At 42.3% G+C, this 22,556-nt stretch overlaps 2 protein-coding genes across 3 annotated transcripts in view; one reads left to right on the top strand and one right to left on the bottom strand.

Annotated features, from left to right (window-relative positions):
- Window positions 1-2,715, top strand: part of ATF7IP (activating transcription factor 7 interacting protein) — a 122,470-nt gene extending 119,755 nt beyond the window's left edge. The window contains exon 14 of the mRNA XM_014540190.1: window positions 2,075-2,715. Coding sequence (XP_014395676.1) covers window positions 2,075-2,107 — 33 coding nt within the window. The 3' untranslated portion in view covers window positions 2,108-2,715. The remainder of the gene's footprint in view (window positions 1-2,074) is intronic.
- The window catches only part of PLBD1 (phospholipase B domain containing 1), a 46,942-nt gene that overhangs the window by 5,271 nt on the left and 19,115 nt on the right, over window positions 1-22,556 (bottom strand). For both annotated transcript variants that reach the window (XM_014540191.1, XM_005866795.2), the window contains exons 3-8: window positions 20,882-20,965; window positions 19,393-19,531; window positions 17,374-17,514; window positions 16,522-16,666; window positions 3,004-3,204; window positions 2,755-2,895 (exon numbers count right to left, since the gene is read on the bottom strand). In XM_014540191.1, coding sequence (XP_014395677.1) covers window positions 2,755-2,895; window positions 3,004-3,204; window positions 16,522-16,666; window positions 17,374-17,514; window positions 19,393-19,531; window positions 20,882-20,965 — 851 coding nt within the window. The remainder of the gene's footprint in view (window positions 1-2,754; window positions 2,896-3,003; window positions 3,205-16,521; window positions 16,667-17,373; window positions 17,515-19,392; window positions 19,532-20,881; window positions 20,966-22,556) is intronic.

The following is a 22,556-nucleotide window of genomic DNA, read 5'->3' as shown; positions in this document are numbered from 1 at the left end:
TAACCAAGTAACCAACTAATGATTTAACTTCTCAGGTGACTTTTTCTTCCCCAAAAAGGACGTTCGTCTACTGTGGGGAGCCGATATAGGGTTAAGCCTCAGACTGACCTGTTGGCAAAGTCACAAACAAGTCCCAGCTTAGAAGGCACAGTCCTCTTAAGCATAATTAGGCTTGACCTTATGACGCTCCCTAGATCTTACCTGGAAAGCTAATGGGCTGAGGGAAGTGCAACAAGAACAAAAACAAGTGAAACAAGAACAGTGTAAACAAGTGAAACTCACAAGAACAGTGTAACTTTGGTAACCACTACCTTGTTTACCTCTGACTATAAAAATAAAGGCTCAGCTTGCCTCAGGATCTTTCTCTGTGGCTTCAGCCAGGCACAGGAAGATCCACGGAGACTAAAGAGAGCTAGAGAGTTCTGAATGCTGTCGCCGTGTAAAACATTCTTCGCCGACTCCGTCCACACCTTTGGGAACCCCTGGACCGCTGGGGCTGGTCCCCGGTCATATCTGCTTGGCAATGGAAGTTTCCACCTTAATTCTGCTTTATGCATATAGTGTACACGTCATTGATGTGAGCCATTCCTGCTGAGATGGCTCACTCCAGGCGTCATTACAAAGTTGATTTGGGGACCTGGGAAACTGAGGACCAGGCCATGATCCCCAGGGTCGATACCTTATCTTGGTTCTGTACCTACTCATCCGTCAGCCCATCTATTTCAATAGTTTCCTAATTGATCTCCTGTCTTCTCTCTGATCTCCAGTCTACCCTCCCTTTTCAGAAACGTCCATGTCCTAAAGCATAAAGGCTAAACTGCTTAGCAGGCTATACAAGGCTGATATTTTCCCCTGACTACCTATCTTACACTTCATAGCCTTTCCTTTGGCTATCTTAAGCTAATAGTTTCTCAGTCACACCAGTTCTCACGCTTCATTTGCTTGACCCTTCCCCTTGTCAAATTAGTGAGCTCCTGTTTGGGCTTTAAACCCCCAGTCAAACATCATCTTCAGTTTCATTTATTCAACAAATATTCAGCGAGGACTTACTGTGTGTGCTCATAAATCCAGCAATGTGCTCAAGAATTTACAAGAATTTTCTCAATCTTTTTTACAACCCTGTGAAATTATAAAGGTTTACTCTTGGGGGCCAGATGTGTTTCAGAATTCAGGTGTTTGTTTTGTTTTGTTTTTATTTTTTTGTTGTTGTTTTAAATATATTTTATTGACTTTTTACAGAGAGGAAGGGAGAGGGATAGAGAGTTAGAAACATCGATGAGAGAGAAACATTGATCAGCTGCCTCCTGCACACTCCCTACTGGGGATGTGTCCACAGCCAAGGTACATGCCCTTGACTGGAATCGAACCTGGGACCCTTGAGTCCGCAGGCCGACGCTCTATCCATTGAGCCAAACTGGTTAGGGCAGAATTCAGGGTTTTTTTTTTTATATTTTAGAACAGCAACGGCATACATATATTAGATATGGCATTGCAGTCTCTGTGGGAAGCACCTAGTATTCAAAGAGTGATCTTCCACACTAAGGTTTGACTCAGTGTAAAGAGCATCTGCCTGCGGACTAAAGGGACCTGGGTTTGATTCTGGTCAAGGGCACGTACATTGGTTGCAGGCTTCTCCCCAGCCTGGGCCCTGGTCAGGGCAGGAAGCAACCAATTGATGCGGTTCTCTCACATCCATATTTCCTTCTGTCTTTCCCTCTCTCTCCCACTCTCTCTGAAAGATCAATGTAAAAATATCCTCGGGTGAGGATTAACACACACACACACACACACACACACAAAGAGTGATATTTCTGTAGCCTAATATATAAACAGTCTCTCTAGAGAAGAGGGAACAAAGATATAAATAGACGGTTCAAGCTCTTGCTTCCAAATAAGTTCAGATCAGGTCATTTTTTGCTATCAAGTGATTAGGGACACCTGCCCCCCCCCCAAAAAAAAAAACAAAAAACAAAACAAAACACAAACAAACCTTGGTTTTAGAGTTTTGAGATTTTGAGAATTCAAAATTAAAAATTTGACTGTGGACCTGTCCCATTACTGTCATGTTTTGCAGATGAAGAAAGTGAGACTTGGAGAGAGTGAATAGTTTGCCTGAGATTCTGAGGAGCAGAGATTCACATCGAGACAGTGTGACTCCAAAACCCGGGCTTCAACATCTGGGCTACGTTCTTGTCCTCCAGAACCACCTCCCTTGACTCCTCCCACTGATAACGGCTCCTTTGGTTTCACCACTGGGGTTTGTGAAATCTTTAGTTAAGTCTGTTTATCATCGTTCTTTGGTGTCTGGGTGCTAAAATGGCTGCTTTCTGTCCCTTGCTTCCCTACCAGATTGTGAGTTCCTAAAGGTCAGGGATTTTGTTCCTGCATCTGTACTTTTCTGGTTCCTGGGCCAGCATGGCGCTCCCATAAATATTCACTGAATTGAACTAAAAAGCTTAACTCGGGAACCCAGGAGAGGAGGTAATATTGGAGCCATGACAGTCATAAGATGGTGAATGCCTGGTCTGTCCCAGTCTACACACGGTCACTTAAGAGTTCGAGGTGCAGGTTTTATACATTGTGCTGAACCTGGAAATTCTTTCCCAGTGTAACTAGCAGTGGCATTCCCATCCTTTCTTCCCCAGCACACGCTCCTCCATCATACACTCACACACCACATGTTCCCCACCATGTATACACATACACACACACACACACTCATCATCCTTCCGACTTCTAGTATGAAGAAGATACCTTTCCGTAGAACATCAGTTTGTTCAGAATATTCTACATATGAAGGAATTTGCTCCACAACGTACAGAGTGCCTGCGTCAAGGCTGTGCCTCAGCTTGACCTTCTTCAGGTCCAGGACCATGTACTGATTGTTATAGGTGCCTGAGAAATGGGAGAGACAGGAAGCAGGGCATGGGTAAGGCTTTACTGGTTAACTCGAAATCCAAACATATGTACATTCCTGAAAAGGTACTCTGCGGGGCCGCTTACCAGAGTTGTACTTTGAAAATATCTCTGCCCACTGCTTGCCATCACTGGCCATCATATTGGCCACACGGACTCTCTGCCAGGCCAGGAGAGCCTCGGGCGTCACAAGCTTTAGTAGGGTTTTATTATACACGCTGTTGGTGGTCTGCAGCAGTACCAAACCACTGCTAAGAATGTAAAAGTCGTCCAGAGACTCTAAAAACCCTGCAGGAGAGACAAATCGGCAAGTCAGCATACACACACGTGAAATATTTAGCCACCGTTATTAGCAAAGAGCTTCAGACACTTAATGCACGTTGCAAAGAATATCAGTAGTTATTACCCTTGACCTGCAGTAGCCTCTCCCAGAACGGGTCACCTCTGTGGCAGTTATTTAACTGCTGCTGATAAGCATGCCATTGGACCCCATCCCTGGATTCCGCATTGACATTTTTTTGATTTTATGATTTGTGATGACAAAAATATGTTAAATCAGGAATATTCCAATTTCCCATAACGCTGAACAGAAATAGATCCCCACTTGCTAGGATTTTTTGCAGGACAACTTCCAATTGTGGAGGGATATAAACAGGGTTCATTGTTGGATTGTAAGAATATGGATGCCGCCTTTCTTCTCTTTCTGCTTCTTTGTATTTCCAAATTTTACATAAGGAGTCTAAGTGACTTTTAGAAATAAAAATCTACATTTATAAAAGTGAACATGGTTTTGAACACTCTGGGTCAATGCTTTTTATAAACGATGGAGGCAACACAAAGCTCAGGGAAGCCACAAGTCTTTTTTTAAAGACCTGTTTTGTACTTTATACCACAATCCGTGTGGTGAAGATCAGGGAATACCAGATGCAGCTGTAACAAGGAGAGAAGATATACTGTCATCAGCTGCTAACAGTGATAACAAACTCATTGCTAAACCATCATGAGAAGGGCCCAAGCAAGAGTGAGAAGCTGGGTATAGGCTCCTCTGGAGCTTCACAAACCTCCACACTTTGATACTTACCACTTCTGTCACATGATTACTACTTGTTTACATCAGAGTTTTCCTTAAATCAACTTTCAAACTTAAAATATCTAGCCTTGTCACATCTATAATAATAAAAGGGTAATATGCTAATTATACCGGACGTCATTCCGGATGTCCTTCCTGATGACGCTGGGGCCGGAGGGAAGCCAGCTGGGTCCTGGGTGCCTACTGGCAGCTGGAGGAGGGAAGCCTGGGTCCCGGGTGCCGGAGGGAAGCCAGTGCCGGCAGCTGGGGGAAGGAAGGCCTACTCTTCCATGAATTTTCATGCATCAGGCCTCTAGTATAATAATATTTAGGGAACGATGGGTTTAATGAAACAAATTCATTTCTACTAACATGCCCAAAATACTTGTCCACGAACCACTTAATACCACCTCACCAGCACTATTCATGCCATACACTCAGCAACAAACACCAATGTAGTCCGATGCTTTCATAATTGGGCAGAGCAAAATGAGGCTCAGAGAGGTGGGGGCATCTATTCAAGATCAAACAGCCATCTCTGCCACTGCTCTTCAACTAAACCTGAACACCTGTGCTCAGCCTCATGGCCCTTCCTCTTCTGGCTTAGTGAAGGCTGGGGGAGGACAGCTTCTCGGAGGAAGTGGACCTGGAACTAAGCATTGACCAGGTAAAGAGCAGTGAGCATTACAGGTAGGAACAGCAAATATGAACAAAGGGGTATAGTAGGAATAGATATGGCATGGAGAGTGGGAGTTTTGGGAGGTGGGGGCAAAGAAACATTAGAAATACAGTTGGGTCGTCATTCACTCAGCAAACACCTGGATAGGTAATGTGGGGTCAAATACAGGGGTCACCTGAAGCTAAAAGTAAGACTTCAGAGCATGAACTGGGAGCCAGAAGGCCACATTTCAGTATTACCACTAATCAATTTGCCACTTATAATTTTGCCCCTCTGTTCCTTAATCCCTTCCTCTGATAACCTGGGGCTAAGTGATGTCATTCAGCTCTAACAGTCTGATTTTAATTTCTGAGTAGGAAAGTGACGTGTGGACAGCAGTCTCCAATTAACTCATCTGAGCCTCCACAAGGCTGTACAGAAGTTCGTATACAGGAGAGCATGTTGCTCACTCCAGGTGGTACAAGCCTGGATGGCAGGCACCCCTGAATGGATTTTAATCGGCAACCCCTCTGGGAAGATACAGCCTGGACATAGGATGCATGGCTTAACAAGTAAAATGTGCAGAGGTTTCAATGACCTTTCCCAGTTGTTTACTAAGTGTTTACTTAGTAAACACTGGGTTGTTTCCCAGTGTTTACTAAGCTGTACAACCATATTTGGCAGCCGCGAGTACGCTCTCTAAGCAGAAAATGCTGTATTTCTGCATGATAAACTTGCTCATTCACCCCACAGAGAGTGCTACAATCTCTATGGACACAAGAGGGCGAGTGAACAATACTAACATGTAAGGAGTAATCTTTCATTCAAGAGCAAGACTTGACTAAAGATGGAAAAATGTAGGCCACCCAGAGTTCTAGAACAAAGATAAACTGGCTTGTAAACCTTCTGGTCAAGGAGTCCAGTTCTATAGTTTAGAGTTTAAGGTTTTTAAAAAAAGGAGCCCAGCCAGTGTGTCTCAGGGGTTGAGCGGCAACCCATGAACCAAGAAGTGACTGGTTCAATTCCTGGTCAGGGCACAATTTCAAAAAAAAAAGGAAAAGGCACAGAGAGGGGACCAAGTCCTGAAATACTGCATTATAAGAGAAACAAATGTTCTTTGTGTAAAATTATATTTTTGCTCATATCTGCAATGGGCAGTTTTGGAAGGTAGACTTTTTTTTAATTAAAATTTTTTTTCAATTACAGTTTATATTCAATATTATTTTGTATTTGTTTCAGGTGTACAGCATATACTTTACAAAGTGTCCCCCTGATATTTGCAGTGCCCACCTGGCACCATACAGTTATTACAGTGTTATTGACTATATTCTCTACGCTGTACTTTACATCCCCAGGACTATTTTGTAACTACCTGTCAATCCCTTCACCTTTTTCACTCAGTCCCCCAACATCCTCCCCTCTGGCAGCCAGCAGTTTGTTTTTTCTATGTATAAGTCTGTTTCTGTTGGAAGGTGGACCATTTTAGATCAGGAGAAAGTAAAACACTCCAGTATAAAAGCCACCCTGCAAATAGCATTTCATAGTAAGCTTCTTGCTTAATTTAATTAAGAACTAAAAGGGATCAAGACCAAAAACAAAAAATAAAAATAAAAAAAACAAAAAACAAAACACCCACTTGAATCAGAAAAGTAAACAGTGACCACTACCTTCTGATGCCACTAGATACTGCTCAGCACAACCCAGAAATGTTTACCCTTATTAGCCTATCAGTGCACTCAAAATGAACCCATTTGCACACCTCATGCATGAATTGCTCCAGAGCTGCAAAGACCAAAACACACCACTTTTTTCCAAAAGGGTAGCTAGCATCAGCATTGACCAAAGACGTAAATAATGCACAACGCAGGGTCAGTGATATGACTCATGCTTGTACAAATAGCTGTGCTGCATTTCTGCACTGCTCCCTCTTGCCCATATTCCCTGCCATTAAACTTTGCAGCATCTCCCATCAAGGGGCCTGTTTCCCCATCTCTGAAATCTGGGCTGGATTTGGAACTTGCTTCATCTAACAGAATGTGCCAGTCCTGAGGCGAGCCCTCAGAGACCTTGCACACTTCTGCTCACTCTATTGTAACCTTGTTACTGCTGTGCAAACAGCCCAGTCTGCCTGGTCTCCAGGGTGAGAGACCACATGGAGGAGGACCAGTCTCTAGCCAGCCAACCAACCCCAAATGTGCAAGAGTTCCTCCGAGAACAGTAGAGCTGCCCACCAACCCACAGCCAACCACAGATGCAGGGAATGTGCCAGTTTACTTCTCTAGAAAGAATCACTTGGCAACCCTGTGGACTCAAACGCAGTAATATTCACATACTGTTTCCAGCCACAAAGTTTTGAAGGTTATTTGCTATAACCTTCAATAGTTAACATACAGTAATAGTAATCCAACTCTACGACATTGCTTTAAAATGCCTTGCTGCCATTTGACTTTAACACAGAGGGATGGGACACTTTGGGAACTCTCTGTTCTTTCCTGTTTTTAAAAAAGAAAAAGTAACAACTTTGCACCCACTGCTGAACAGAGGCAGTATCACTTCTCAGACCTATGGAAAGCACCAACCAAGCACTGTGCAACGGTTTCCAGCCCAGAGACGGAATTCCCTCAGGGGCTTTTTTTTTTTTTTTAAATTGATTTCAAAGAGGAAGGGAGAGAGAGGGAAACATCAATGATGAAAGAGAATCATTGATCAGCTAGCTCCTCCTGCACACCCCACACTAGGGATTGAGTCTGCAACTCAGGCATGTGCCCCAACTGGGAATTGAACCATGACCTCCTGGTTCATAGGTCGATGTTCAACCACTGAGCCACACTGGCTGGGCTCTCAGGAGCTTTTTAAAAAGGTGCAAGCAAAGACTGCTCTTCCTGCCCACCTCTGCTCTCCTCTGCGTCTCCACCAGAACCCCTGTTCTCACATTGCTGTATGTAGCAGGAGAACCTTCTGCTTTCTCACTCTATGAAAAGGAAGCCTGTGGGTGCCCTGTTATCCCAGGACACGAAATCCTACAGCTGTTTATTTCATCAACTCCGTAATGGACCCATCCTCCCACCTTCCAGAATGGCATTTATTTGCTTCTCTTCTCGCCAAGATCCTAACTGGTACCATCAATTCCCGCTTCTCCTGCCAGTGATTATTCCTCAATCAAGTAAGTATTTTTTAATGCTTTTATTGATTTCAGAGAAAGGAAGGGAGAGGGAGAGAGAGAGAGAAACATCAGGGATGAGAATCATCAATTGGCTGTTTCCTGCACTTCCCCTACTAGGGATCGAGCCTGAAACCCAGGCATGTGCCCTGACCGGGAATCAAACCCATGTGACCTCCTGGTTCATGGGTTGATGCTCAACCATTGAGCCACATCAATCAGGCAAGTAAGTATTTCTTGAAGACATTTCTGCTTAATCCTGCCGTAGGAATGTGGTCAATGGAGGATTCATACTATTATGTATTCAAACACAGGAAACCCGTGCTGTGGACCCCAAATGTCCTGCAGGGGTTCCGCTACACAAGAAAGAACAGGTCTCTTTTCTTCTTCTTCTTTTTTTTTTTTAGAACAGGTCTCTTAAAGCTTATATGGAATAAATAGAAGGTGGGTTTATACTTAATCAACATTCTGTTATCATCCACATCAAAATGAAATTTGTTTTTGGCAAGTAATAAATTATTTTATCTACTTTATATTATACTAGAGGCCCAGTGCATGCACTGGGGGCAGGGGGTTCTCTCAGCCTGGCCTGTGCCCTTTCGCAGTCCGGGAGCCCTCAGGGGATGTCCTACTGATGTCCGAGGGGAGCAGGCCTAAACCGGCAGTCGGACTTCCCTCTCGCAATCTGGGACTGCTGGCTCACCTGCCTGCCTGCCTGATTGCCTCTAACTGCCCTCCCCTGCTGAGCTGATCTCGCCCCCCAAGTGCCCTCTCCTGCCAGCCTGGTTGCCTCCAACTGCCCTCCCCTGCTGGCCTGATTTCACCCCCAACAGCCCTCCCCTCGGCCTGATCTTGCCCCCAACTGCCTCTGCCTGCCTAATCACCCCTAACTGTCCTCCCCTGCTGAGCTGATCTTGCCCCCAAGTGCCCTCCCCTGCCAGCCTGGTTGCCCACAACTGCCCTCCCCTGCTGGCCTGATCTCACCCCTAACTGCCCTCCCCTGCTGGCCTGGTTGCCCCCAATTGCTCTCCCCTGCTGGTCTGGTTGCCCCCAACTGCCCTTCCCTGCTGGCCTGATTTCACCCCAACAGCCCTCCCCTGCCGGCCTGATTTCGCCCCTAACTGCCCTCCCCTGCTGACCTGATCTCACCCCCAACTGCCCTCCCCTGCTGGCCTGGTTGCCCCCAACTGCCCTTCCCTGCTGGCCTGATTTCACCCCCAACTGCCCTCCCCTGCCAGCCTGATCTCGCCCCTAACTGCTCTCCCCTGCCGACCCGATCTTGCCCCCAACTGCCCTCTCCTGCCAGCCTGATTGCCCCTTACTGCCTCTGCCTCGGCCCCCACTACCATGGCTTTGTCCAGAAGGAAGTCGGACGTCTGGAAGATGGCCGGTTGACCCGGTCTAATTAGCATATTACCCTTTTATTAGTATAGATATATTATATAGGATAGGATTGCTTAAATGGGGGAGGGGGGAAACCTTTTTCAGCAGGAGGAGATGCTCTTGGCAGACAAAAACACATAATCCCTATATCTGGACTGATAGCCAGCCATATGCACTATACAGTGGGGCCTTGACTTACAAGTGTCCTGACTAACGAGTTTTTTGAGATACCAGCTATCTCTCAGCCTATTTTTTGCATTGAGTTGACAGAGTAATTTGAGTTAACGAGCTCCTTAACAAGCTCCTTAATGAGCTCGGTTTCGGAACAAATTAAACTCGTAAGGCAAGGCCCCACTGTACTGCCAAAGTGGTCATTAAAAAATTGAACTGCTTTCTTACACCTTACACCAAACAGCTGTTGCTCTTAAAACCCCTCCTCACCCCCCACCTTAGGTTCTCCCTTCATAGTTCACCCAGATTAGGTTCTGATTGGTCAGTTTCTATGCCAGTCAGCGTCAAAAGCTCTGCCTCCTAGGCAGCCATTGGCTCCTCACACTTCACCCAGATTTGGTTCTGATTGGTTGGTTTCTATGCCAATCAGCTCTTAGGCCCGGAGAGAAACAGAAGCATGGCTGCTGGTGAAGCCGGGAGAGAAAGAGAGAGGCAACGGCTGATCAACAGCTGCCACTGAGGCTGCAGATCAGACCCTGCCTCTCTCTCTGCAGGCCTCTCTCTGGGCCTAATCCGCAGCCCCCTCGGCAGTCAATGCTGGGTCACTGCCCCAGCACTGGCTGCAGTCAGTGCTAGGTCGCCAGCACTGACTTCCGGTGTTAGGTCGAGCTTTTGGTCATTATGGACTCTGGCTCTTTATATTATTTGTTTACTATTTTCTATTTCTCCCATAGCATGAAACTCCCTACTTTTTCTGATCCAAAGGAAAAGGATTTAACATATGATAGGTGCTCGATAAATCACTATAGAAGAGAAGATGGTGGTGACTAACATTTATTGTGTGCCTACCACACACCAGATACCTTGCTTTAGAAGAATAGATACCATTATTTGATCTTCACAAAAGATTGATTAGATGAGCTATTTTTATGTTTTATTATTATTTTTAGACTAGTAGCCCTGTGCACAAATCTGTGTGCCAGTAGCTTGCCAGTAGCTCGCTGCTGCCCTCCAGTAGCTCTCCGCCCACTGCCCCGCCCTCGCCCTCCTGTAGCTCTCTGCCCACTGCTCCGCCCTCCTGTAGCTCCCCCCGCCTCCCCCTCATAGCTTGCTGCCCTGCCCCCTCCTGTAGCTCTCTGCCGCCCGCTTGTAGCTCGCTGCCCCACCCTTCTGCTGATCTGTGATCCGGTCATTATGCAGTCGGTCATTACGCTTCTTGGCATAACGACCATTTGCATATTACATCTTTATTATATAGGATGAACTATTTTTAAAAATTTGCTATTTTAAAGCGAATAAACAGCATTATCAGAAATAAATCTAAGACCAAATCTCTGCCTTTCTCACTCTTCCATATATCTGAGTAATGTGATGGGAGCAGATACGTAGTCATGTAAATGGTGATGACATTTACACATGATGGAGCAAATGCAGTAGAAGCAATTAGGAGAGAGTGAGTCATGGGGAGTTGCATGTTTAGATAGGGTGGAGTTGGAGAAAATCACCTTATGACCAGTTAGTCAAGAAAAGTAGGGAAAATAAGGTGGGATTTCTGGAAAGATAGAAGGGAGGAAGCTTCTTGAGCTAGGTGGGGAACGGTGATCAAGGCAGGTGTGGCCTGGCAGAAGTCATTAGTGTCCTGGGATGGTGACAAAGAGGACATAAAGAACAAAAGAAAAGGTACTTAAGGAAGTAGAAAATTAAGTGCTATAAAATCTATCTATAATCCTTTGGAATAGGTGCCCTGGTTCTACTTTTATTTCTTTTCCTCCCTTGGTTCTACTTTTTAAAGGTGGAAGACATGAATCTTGCTTGGCATGTATTAACTCACAGATTGTATATATTTCAGCTTTATGTCCAAAATATCTAGCATAGTTCGGCCGGCATGGCTCCATGGCTGAATGTTGACCTGTGAACTGTGTTTCGATTCTGGGTCAAGGCAAATGCCTGGGTTGTGGGCTCCGTCCCCAGTTGGGGGAGTGCAGGAGGCAGCTGGTCAATGATTCTCTCTCATCATTGATGTTTCTCTCTCTTTTCCTCTCCCTTCCTCTCTGAAATCAATAACAATATATTAAAAAACAAAATAAAGTATACAACATAAAATAAGTAATGTGAAATTAATAAAAGTAATAGTACATTAAAATATTAACAACATACATAGGCAGTTTTATAACTATGAAAGTAATAACATTATGGATTATGAAGGAATCTTCACTAAATTATCTTGGTGCTTTGAGACTATTCTTTTATCTTCCAACAGGAAAAGGCTGAGCAAACTCTTTGCTACCCAGCCTAGGAGGGCTGCCAGAGTCGAAAAGGATGGGCTTGGACCCAGTATGTTAGAATCACCTAGGGTCCTTGATACAAATGCCCAGATCAACTGAATAGGATTTCTATGAATGGCATTAGGAATCTGCATTTTTTTGCAAGCTCCATAGGAAATTTTAAGTTTATGGGGTGGGTATATCTGTGTGGGGGAGGTGATGAGGTGCCTGGATGTAATACAAAGTAGGAACACATGCATGCTGGTGAAATACACTAAGTGCATGCCAGAGAGCCTCTCTGACAGATAATTAAGCTTGAAGCCTAAGCCTTATGTAGATAATCATTACTGGAACCCTCAATTAAAACACTTTGAATAGATTCCAGCTTTTGTTCCCACGCAAACACTCCACCCACCTGATGTGACAGGTAGCCCTTTGAGTTCATGGCTTTTTCAGTTTTAATCATTTAACTTAAATGCAAATGGAACCATTTCTGGAGTGGGGTGGGGAAATGGATATTTATAGTTAGAGATATTATTTTGAATCCCAGTCCCCAACTCTGAGTGGTATGATTTTGAGCATGCTATTTAACTTCTTGCAACCTGTTTCTTTATTTGAAAAATGAAAGCCTGGCTAGTGTGGCTCAGTGGTTGAGCATCAACCTGTTACAGGATTCTAAGGCAGGAGGAATAGGGAAACTGAGACAGGAAAGTTAAAACAAGGCCAAAAAGTGTGGCAATTTGCAGCCAATAAATCTATAGAAAAGCTATTAGAACTGATATATAAATTTAGAAAGTTCTCAGGATAAATAGTAAATGTACCAAACAAATCTTATTTCTATACTGTGGTGATTTTTATCTTTCCACAAATTTTTTGACTGTGGGTTGATCATAATAATGTGCTTCTAATGAATAGAATGTGGTGGAAGTAACAGTATATGACTTTTGAGACTAGGTCATAATAGGCATTGCTGTTTCTGCTCTGTTCTTTTGGATCACTTGGTCTGGGGAAAGCCAGGCACCTTGGCATGGGAATACTCAAGCAGTCCTGTGGAGAGGCCCAAGTGGTGGGAACCAATTTGTCAGCACACCTTGTCAACCATGTGAGTCACCTTGGAAATGTATCTTCCAGCTTCAGTTAAGTTATAGAGAGTTCAGCCCCTCAGTCTGTGAGTCTTCCAAGGAGCCCCAGCTATAGTGAAGTAGAAACATGCCATCCTCACTGTGCCCTGTCTAAATTCCTGATCCACAGAAACTATGAGATACTAAATGATCATTGTCTTTTCAAGCCACTAATTTTTTAGGGTGACTTGTTATGTAGCAATAGATAATAAATGCATATATATAAGCAATGAACAATTGAAATAAGGAGTAAAAAATTCAATTCTGATTACAGGAGCATCAGAAATTATTTAGGATTCAAATGAATTAAAAGTATGTAAGACCCATATACTAAAAACTATAAAACATTGTTCAGATAAAAGATCTACATAAGTAGAGATACTATTTTATTGATTAATAAGGAGTAAAAAATTCAATTCTGATTACAGGAGCATCAGAAATTATTTAGGATTCAAATGAATTAAAAGTATGTAAGACCCATATACTAAAAACTATAAAACATTGTTCAGATAAAAGAAGATCTACATAAGTAGAGATACTATATTCATGGATTGGAAGACTCAGTATTAGTAACACTGATTTTCTTTGAATCTGTTGAAGGACTGCAGGCAGTTGAAATCAGTAGACCTTTGTGATGAGGTCTTCATACAGTGGTATTGGCTACCTTTTCAGTGGCTGTCATTCCCTATGGGATTTCTCTCCATCTCTTACTTCCTTCAACACTGTGGATGGTGTTCCTGGGGGTAGGGTTAGTGTGGGGCTTTTATCTTCCTTAGCCTTATCAGTTGTTAGGTAAAATAGCCCTTGCTATTCAAAACCCTTGTGAGGGATGGAAAACTTCTAGAATAACGTTATCCAGGGCCACCTTCCTTAGAGTTTTCAGAACCTCAGGCAAGTATGTCTTTCAGGACCCCTGCCTTTATAAACAATTACATTAAGAAATATATTCTAAAATTCATGGGCCTACGTAAGATATAGTGATTTATTAATGGTAGAGAAAATGTATTTGTCCAATCAGTGCATGTAAAGATTCTTTATAGTGTCCAAGTATCACCTCTCTATATTATCTATCTCCCACCATGAGAAAAAGGTAGCAATACTGTTATTGCTCACAAAGCCAGGACTCTGTAACCGACTTGTACTGAAACAACATGGATTTCTTTGCCTCTGCAGTTCCCTGTCACCATTTACTTAATGACTCTGCAATATCAATGGTGCCACCTGTGAATACTGGCTGTTATGACGGTCTCAAAGGTCTTTACTGTGATTTGTTAATAATGACCACAAATTCAAGTCTTACACAGAATGTTAAGAGAAATGTGAATGATTATTTATGGTCATTAAAGTTAAATTCAGAATTTTTTAGCATAAGCATAGATCAGCATATTTTCCAACTCTCTGCTCTTGCCTCTTTCAGCCGTAACCCTTGCATTCCTAGTCTGTGATCTCTTTACACACCTCCACCTTTCACACACCCCCACCAGTGGGCACAATTAGGTGAGAGCCTGTGGGCAGAGCCAGAAGAGCAGTTCCAATCACACAAGGAATATCCAAGCAGGTTAAGACTGGCCTGTGACAGTGGGAGGCCACCTCATTAACTAAAGGCATGAAATCTGTTGAAAGGCTCATTTGTGCTGTGGAGCAAGTTGCTCCAAAGCCCTTGTAGTGGCCCGGCCCAGCTCTCCCCAGAGGACTGCAGCGGGATGAGGTGACAGCAGTGGTGCACACAAAGCGAAGATCAATAGTCACTTCCCCTGCTGCCCTTGGGTGCAGTAGAAGGAAGGTGGCCCTGCAATGAGAACACATGCTGAAGCCCAAGGGTAAGCATGACCTCGGGTAGCTTAGAGCCCAGAACACATGCTGTGTCTGACGTGAGACTCACCCAAACTCATCATGTTACCAACATTCTGTCAGCTCAATGATATAAAAATTACACTCTGAGCGCCAGCAGAAAAGATCTACTCACCAGGACCCCCTCATAGTCCTCATGGCATCTTGTTGAACTTGCCTGTGGGTGTGGGTAGAGGGAAAAAGCTCCCCCAAATGAAAGATACAGAGACGAGGACCCAAGTGGGGCCTGTCTGAGCTTGGCCCCACTTGGATGGCATTACCATGCTGGCTGGTCTTAGGTACTAGAAAGATATTTAGAAAATTTCTGGAAAGGTGCTTCCTAAATTAGGTACACATGACACACTGGCTGCAGCCAGGATGCCCCAGTACTTCTAGCCTGCCTGGTCTCAGGGGGCTGGAGGGGGAAGGCAGCTGGAAATTCACTGGCCAGGCTTAAGAGCACTGTGGAGGTTATCAGCACCTGGTGTACTTTTGGTATGCTTTTGACTTCCGCAGGACATTTCATGTTAGCATCTTTAGGTGAAACAATTTCCCCAAGGGTAAAGGGAAACAGATTAAAAAAGACTGAGCCTATGAAGCTACTGAATCGCTTAAATCCTTTCTAGATTAAGATGGGGTTATTATAGTAATGCATTTCCTTGGCCGAACCACCTCTATTTGCATGGAGTCAGTTGGGGTTCTGGTGCACACGGAGCATGAGATCGGCTTAGATAAGTCTGGGTGTGCTGGGGACAGTAAATCCTTTTGTAATATTGATGAATGTATCGCAAAGGATTACTGTTGTTCTTTCTATTCCTCTGTGCTGGAGTACAATTTTGGGAGTGCTCTTCTGGCAATTCTTACTAGGTAATTATCCCGCAAGTATTCTGGCTAGGACAACAGGAGCACATAGGAAGTCATAACGAGCGATAAATAGATATGACAGGTGGTTGGTATAACTACCCTACAAGTTACAGATATGTAATTAAAGGTCAAAAGTGCCCAAATCACGTCCTCCTTAGACTCTCAGGTGTTTGGTAAGAATTTCCCCCTTGCCTTTGCTCATGATGTTTCCTGAAGAGGTTGCAAATCTGCAATTGAGGGGGCAATTCCAGCTAGCAGATGTACTTTCTTGGGATCAAACAGTGGGTTTTGTTTTTTTCTTGAGAAGTTGGAGGATCTGGAAACACTGATCTTCACATTGCTGGTGACAACAGTCAGTGGGAGCTGAGCAGTTGGCCTCCTTTCCAGTAATAATATTAGTCTTATCTGTATTGTATTTATCTTGTCAGTGTCACATTTATAAGCTTACACATTCATTCAACAAAAATGTATTAAGTACTACAGGTGCACACACTAGGTTAGGTGCTGTGCATACTGCCATGAATAAGAGAAGCAGAGACAGATCCTCAAGGAGATAAGGGGAGCAGGATCTGTCTTGCTCATCTTTGCTTCTATGGCAGAGCATAGAAAGAGCCTTGTACGTAATAAATAACTCAGTTGCATTTGTTGAAGTAATTTTTGTCAACTCTATTAACTAAGTTTATGTCATTCTTTTTATTTTTTTAAAATATATTTTAATTGATTTCAGAGAGGAAGGAAGAGGAAGAGAGCGACAGAAACATCAATGATGAGAGAGAATCCTTGATTGGCTGCCTCCTGCATGCCCGCTACTGGGGATTAAGCCCACAATCCAGGCATGTGCCCTGACTGGGAATCAAGCCTCTATCTCCCAGTTCATGGGTTGACACTCAACCACTGAGCCACACTGGCTAGCCTATGTTATTCTATTAAAAAAGCATTAAAGCCATATTTCTTCAAAAAGCATTCTGAAAATTAAATTTCATTAATGTTTATTAACCACTAAACACTTCTCCCATTCCAGTTACTTTGAATCACCAGGGTTTCATCCTGAAATAGTACTCAGATGTCCCTCTAAATTTATTTACCTGGGTAACTGCTGAAAGAGAGGCGACTACTGCTGGTGTCTTTATCTTTGATGTTGAAGTCCCAGTGTTTATATATCCTGAGCATGGCTGCATATGTGTACCAGCTTGAGTGAGCAAAATAGATGTTCTCAAATCCAGGAAGAACCTATAGTCAGAATCATAGTGAATGATATAGATAACTGACTACAAGTAACATACAGATATTTGTCATAAATGATTAACACAACTGTGACACAAACTGACACCATCCTATACAGCAGCGGTTCTCAACAGGGGTCGCCTATATACATCCTGCATATCAGATATTTACATTACGATTCATAACAGTAGCAAAATTACAGTTATGAAGTAGCAACGAAAATAATTTTATGGTTGGGGGTCACCACAACATGAGGAACTGTATTAAAGGGTCGCGGCATTAGGAAGGTTGAGAACCACTGCTATACAGTCAGTATACAGGGAGTTATATATCAATAACTGATTACAAGTGAAACAAGTGTACAGGATATGTCAATTCAGGTGTCTATTGCTATATTTATTACCGGAAATTAACCTTTAATGTGCACAAAAAAGACTCTGAGCTAGCATGCTAAATGGAAGATTCTGGAAAGTGGGAGTGGTACGTACATACAGCATGGGAAGAATGGTGGAAGGAACAGAGGAAACATCATGTACAGCCAATTCCCTCCATCAGTTCCTTCTAGTCCTTAAAGTCCACAATAGAGGAACCCATGAGCTGATCTATAACTACAGCCCTAGCAGTGATGAGATGTTGACATACTTGGGTGTCATACGGAAAAAGTCTGTGTGGACCAGAACCAGGAAAAAGAGAAAGGCTGTTGTGTGTCTCACCTTGATAAGAGCAGAGCAGTGTCCTTGGTCCCATCTCTTAAAAACATCCAGGCTGGAGTTTTTTGTGTGAGAGAATGAGGGAATCAGATCCAACAGATCTCCAACAGCATTCAGGAACTGAATCTGGAACAGGGTCATGGGCTGGGAAAAAACAGAGCGCGCTCTTAACACTGATTTGTAACAGGTGTCACTTTCTAGTGTTTCTCTCATTAGGGACCCATTAAATCATTCCTTTGTGAAGGGTCTCTAATGTAACAGGTGCACTAGATTTTATTATAAATGATGATTTTTTTTAACGTTATAGCTTATGAGGTATTTTAGCATGTTTTAATATCCACAGTCTGGGAGATTCTCCCAAGACAGCATGCCTCTCCAGGTTTTTTCAGTCTTGGCACTAGTGATAATAATTCTTTCTTGGGCGGGGGTGGGGGGGGGGGCTGTGCATTGCAGGATGTTTAACAGCATCCCTGGCCTCTAGCCACTACACATCAATAGCACCTCCTAGTTCTGACAACCAAAACTGTCTCCAGGCATTGCCCAATATTCTCTGGAGGGAAATCGCCCCTAGCTGAGAATCACTGCTTTACAGTAAAAACAGTCAACTAAGATGCTTTTGATTCTGTGTTTAACATAGAACTGACTTGGCAGCATTAACCCTCAAGCAATGATCAGACTTGAACATGAACTTTGTGCTAACTAGACAGCATTGCTCCAGCAAGATTCAATCCACCAGAGTAGCCCAGGGCTGGGCATCTACATACAAACTGGTTTTCAGGAACAGGTGGTGGGAGGACAAACATAAAAGACATTTTAAACAAAAAAACAAAAACAAAAGTCCCAATCTAATTATTTAACTTTAAAAATTATAGGGTCTTCACTGATTTTTTAAAAAAATCTTTATTGTTTGGGGGTGGGGGCAGCCTGGGAGAGGTCAGTGGGAGGAAAAGTATGTAATACTCTAAACAATAAAGAATTTAAATTAAGAAATATTGTTGAGAGTATTACAGATGTCCCCCCTCCACCACCACCACCATTGCCTCCCTCCACCCAGTTCCTGCCCTGCCCCAGGTCTTCAACACCCTACTGTTTGTGTCCATAGGAAATACACATATGTATATAAGATCTTTGGTTAATCTCCCCCCCCCCGCCCCCTTTCCCTCTGAGATTCATCAGTCTATTACATGTTTCCATGCCTCTGATTCTATTTTACTCATTAGTTTATTTTGTTCATTAGATTCCGTGTATTTTGATTTTTAGATTAAATTGTTAGATATGTATTTGTTGTCATTTTATTGTTCATATTTCTTCTTCTTCTTCCTTCTCCCCCTCCTCCTCCTCCTCTTCTTCCTCCTCCTCCTCCTTTTCTTCTTCCTCTTCTTCTTCTTAAAGAATACCCTTCAACATTTCACGTAATACTGGTTTGGTGGTTATGAACTCCTTTAGCTTTTCCTTGTGTGGGAAGCACTTTATCTGATCTTCAATTCTAAATGAGAGCTTTGCTGGGTAGAGTAATTTTGGTTGTAGGTCCTTGCTTTTCATCACTTTGAATATTTCTTGCCAATCCCTTTAGGCCTGCAAAATTTCTGTTGAGAAATCAGCTGACAGTCTTATGGGAACTCCCTTGTAGATAACTAAACACTTTTCTCTTACTGCTTTTAAGATTCTCTCTTTGTCTTTAACCTTTGGAATTTTAATTATGATGTGTCTAGGTGTGGTCCTCTTTGGATTTCTTTTGTTTGGGGTTCTCTGAGCTTCCTGGACTTGTAAGTCTATTTCTTTCACCAGGAAGGGGAAGTTTTCTGTCATTATTTCTTCAAATAGGTTTTCAATATCTTGCTCTCTCCCTTCTTCTGGAACCCCCATAATGTGAATGTTGGTACGCTTGAAGTTGTCCAGAGGCTCCTTACACTATTTTCATATTTTTGGATTCTTTTTTCTTTTTGCTCTTCTGGTTGGGTGTTTTTTGTTTCCTCACGTTTTTCATATATCTTTAATAAAATAGCTTCTTAAAAATCTTACCTTTTCCCCTTTTAATACAGCCTTCTTCATTGCTCCTAGATACAGCCCATCCATTTGTGCCATTACATAGCCTGTATGTCTCCAAAATGGGTCATCCTTATAAGATTTGATGTTATTCCGTGTCCACTGATCTTGCTTCCTGAAAGACAAATTAGATTTGTACTATAGGTCTCTATGGTTGCTCATCAAAAGCTAAGTTAAACCCAGGCATTTAGAGATAATATATTCAGATAATTATGATAGTATAATTTAAACCCTGGATCTTGTAACATTCCTGATAGTCTTTGAAAGTCTATCAGGGAAAATCTGAAATGATTTTTAATTCCCCCTAGAACTATGACTCTTTCTTTAGAGCTCCCTCAAAGCTCTATCAGGAACCGAAACACAGGTGTAATGTTATCTATCTGTGATACTGAGACCTAAGAAAGTCAAGGATAGACAGTCCAAACTCATTCATATAAAATCATAACACCTCATTAAATCAGTAAGGATAAGTTCACTTTACTTTGGTGTATACAAGAGATAAAGTTAAACAACAGGAAAAAATAAAAACTCCTAAGGGCTGGATCATTTGCATATGTTTATTTTTCATTCAGATCATTTCATAGTTTTTGCTTCATTCTATGTCAATTGTTGCCAGTAACTGCCTCAATGCCTCTGTCCTGGCATGCTAAAAAAAAAAAAAAAAAAAAAAAAAAAGAAGAAAAAGCCTTGTTTTTCATAGTGCTTTCATTGTGTCTCTCCTCTTTTACTAGTAGTTCTCTGTACTTCATAGGGGGTGATTTAACATAACTGTATACTGGAAGTCATTTCTGATTTGTTTAAGTTACGTCTAGATCGATTTTTTTAGAATACAATGTTCTTACTTCATGGGATCTAGCCCAGTGCTTTTTAACTGATGCTCTGTAGGACTTCAGCAGGCGATGAAGAGGTTCCTTAGTGTATAAATTGGAGGGCCAAAATTAGAGCTCTTCTACCCCAAAATTAATTTCATAGCCTGTCATCCCACAAACATATAAATTTTCTGAATATTGAGAATTATTAGCCTTCAGAAAATTTTATTAAAGTGGAAATATTCTCAGAGAACGTTAAGAATTAAGACTTTAGTTATGAGCTAACTCAGATTAGTCAACTGGCTGGTGAAAAGGAGGAATCCCTGCAGGAAAGAGAGGGGCCTCCCAGGGAGGGAAACGATCCAGGGATTTGATTTTGCCTCTTTTCACTGATGGTGTCCTCCCCAGCTGTGCCAGCAATCAACAATGTGATAGTCAACCTGACCTCCGAAAGGGCCCAAATTACAGGGCATGTTGTCTGCAACCAGTTTTCATGCTGTTACTAAAAGGTAATTACCTCACTACAAGAACACAACTGCAGAGTCCTGCCTCAGAGACAGAAAAAGAAACTGGCGAAGGAAAAATCACTGTTTGAAATGACACAGCCACATCTTGCAGCCTCATAACAAGGAGGAGAGAAAAGCTGTTATACATACTTCATGAACTCCTGCACTTTATCCACGATGGGAGGTTTCTTAATCAGCTGTGGGTAGAGGTTTATGAAGTGGTCATATATGTGCCTGAAATGAAAGATCAAAATGGTTACATTCCTATTTTTCTTCTTGGGTTTCTCCATCATAATCAATGACACAACCTTTTAGCTAACTAGGATGTCCCTTATTGCAAACCTCTAATATTTTTTTTAATAAATCAAACACACAGTTCAAAATTGGGAAATATTGCCAACATATAGAAAAACATAGAATATAACACTCAAGTATCCATTATATAACTTTATTAAATCACTCTATTTTGCCATATTTACTGCATCTATATTTTTCATTATATAATTTACTTTTTATTTGCATTTATTTTTTATTAAATTTATTGCTGCATATACTTTTAAATAGAAATAAACTTTAGATAGACTTAAAGTCACTGTGCACACCTTCCTGACGCTAATTACTCTCCCTTCTCCCTGGAGGTGACTACAATCCTGAATCAGTGATTTATTATACCATCATGTTTTTATACCATCACTACATATAGATGTATCCAAAACAATGTATAGTATTATTTATCATGGTTCAGAACAAAGTATAAATAAGATCATATTGTCTATCACTTTAACTTATTTCTCTCAATATTGCATTTTTAAAGAAATAGCTATGTTGTCATCTGCAGCTTAAATTTATTCTTTTCATCTGCTGGTAGTATCCCATGGTATGACTACTATAACAATTCCTGTATACATACCCCTGACGGACATTTAACTGGTTTTTAATTTTTCACTATCATAATGTATCATCAAATATTGCTGTAAAATGTCTCTTTTTACACACTTGGATGTTCTTCTAGGCTATGTATAATATATAAAAGTAGAATTGCTGGGGCAAATATTCTAAGTATCTACAGTGACTAGATATTGCCAAGTTGTTCCCCACAGTGACTGTACCAATTGACATTCCCACCAGCTACATATTAGACTTCCCCTTGCTCCACAGCCTCACCAACATTTGATATGGTCAGATCTCATTTTCAACAATTTAGTGGGTTTTAAATGGTTTCTTGTTGTTTTAATTTCCATTCACCACAGGATTATTGGGTATTTGGTATTCCTTATTTTAAAAATTACTTTAAAAAGTTAAATGTCTCATATGCTTAAACATTTTTATTGAGATACAATTGACATGTAACATTTTATAAGTTTAAGGTATACAACATGTTGATTCGATCCACTTATCTATACTAATAAAAGGGTAATATGCTAATTAGACCAGATGTCTTCCTGACTTCCAAACAAAGTCGCAGTGGCTGCTGCTGGGAGGGCCAGGCTGAGGCTCAGGCAGCCGCTGTGGCCGGCAGTGGCAGTAGCAGTGGTGTGATGGGGGCGTTGCCTTCTCCTGATCGGCCGGTCACCTCCTGCATAGGGAGGCCAGACTGCAGCGTAGGCCCACTCCCTGCCAGGACTGGGCCTAAGCCGTCAGTAGGACATCCCCTGAGGGCTCCCGAACTGTGAGAGGGGGCAGGCTGGGCTGAGGGACCCCCCTCCCCCAGTGCACAAATTTTCGTGCACCAGGCCTCTAGTATATTATAATATGATTACCACTGTGGTGTTAGCCAACACCTCTATCAGGTCACATAATTAACACTTCTTTTTTTGTAGTGAGA

The sequence above is a fragment of the Myotis brandtii genome, unplaced genomic scaffold (assembly GCF_000412655.1).
Source record: "Myotis brandtii unplaced genomic scaffold, ASM41265v1 scaffold237, whole genome shotgun sequence".
In the NCBI taxonomy this organism is placed as follows: domain Eukaryota; kingdom Metazoa; phylum Chordata; class Mammalia; order Chiroptera; family Vespertilionidae; genus Myotis; species Myotis brandtii.
The sequence above is the reverse complement of the archived record's forward strand: the minus strand, read 5'-3'. Positions and strand labels throughout refer to the sequence as shown.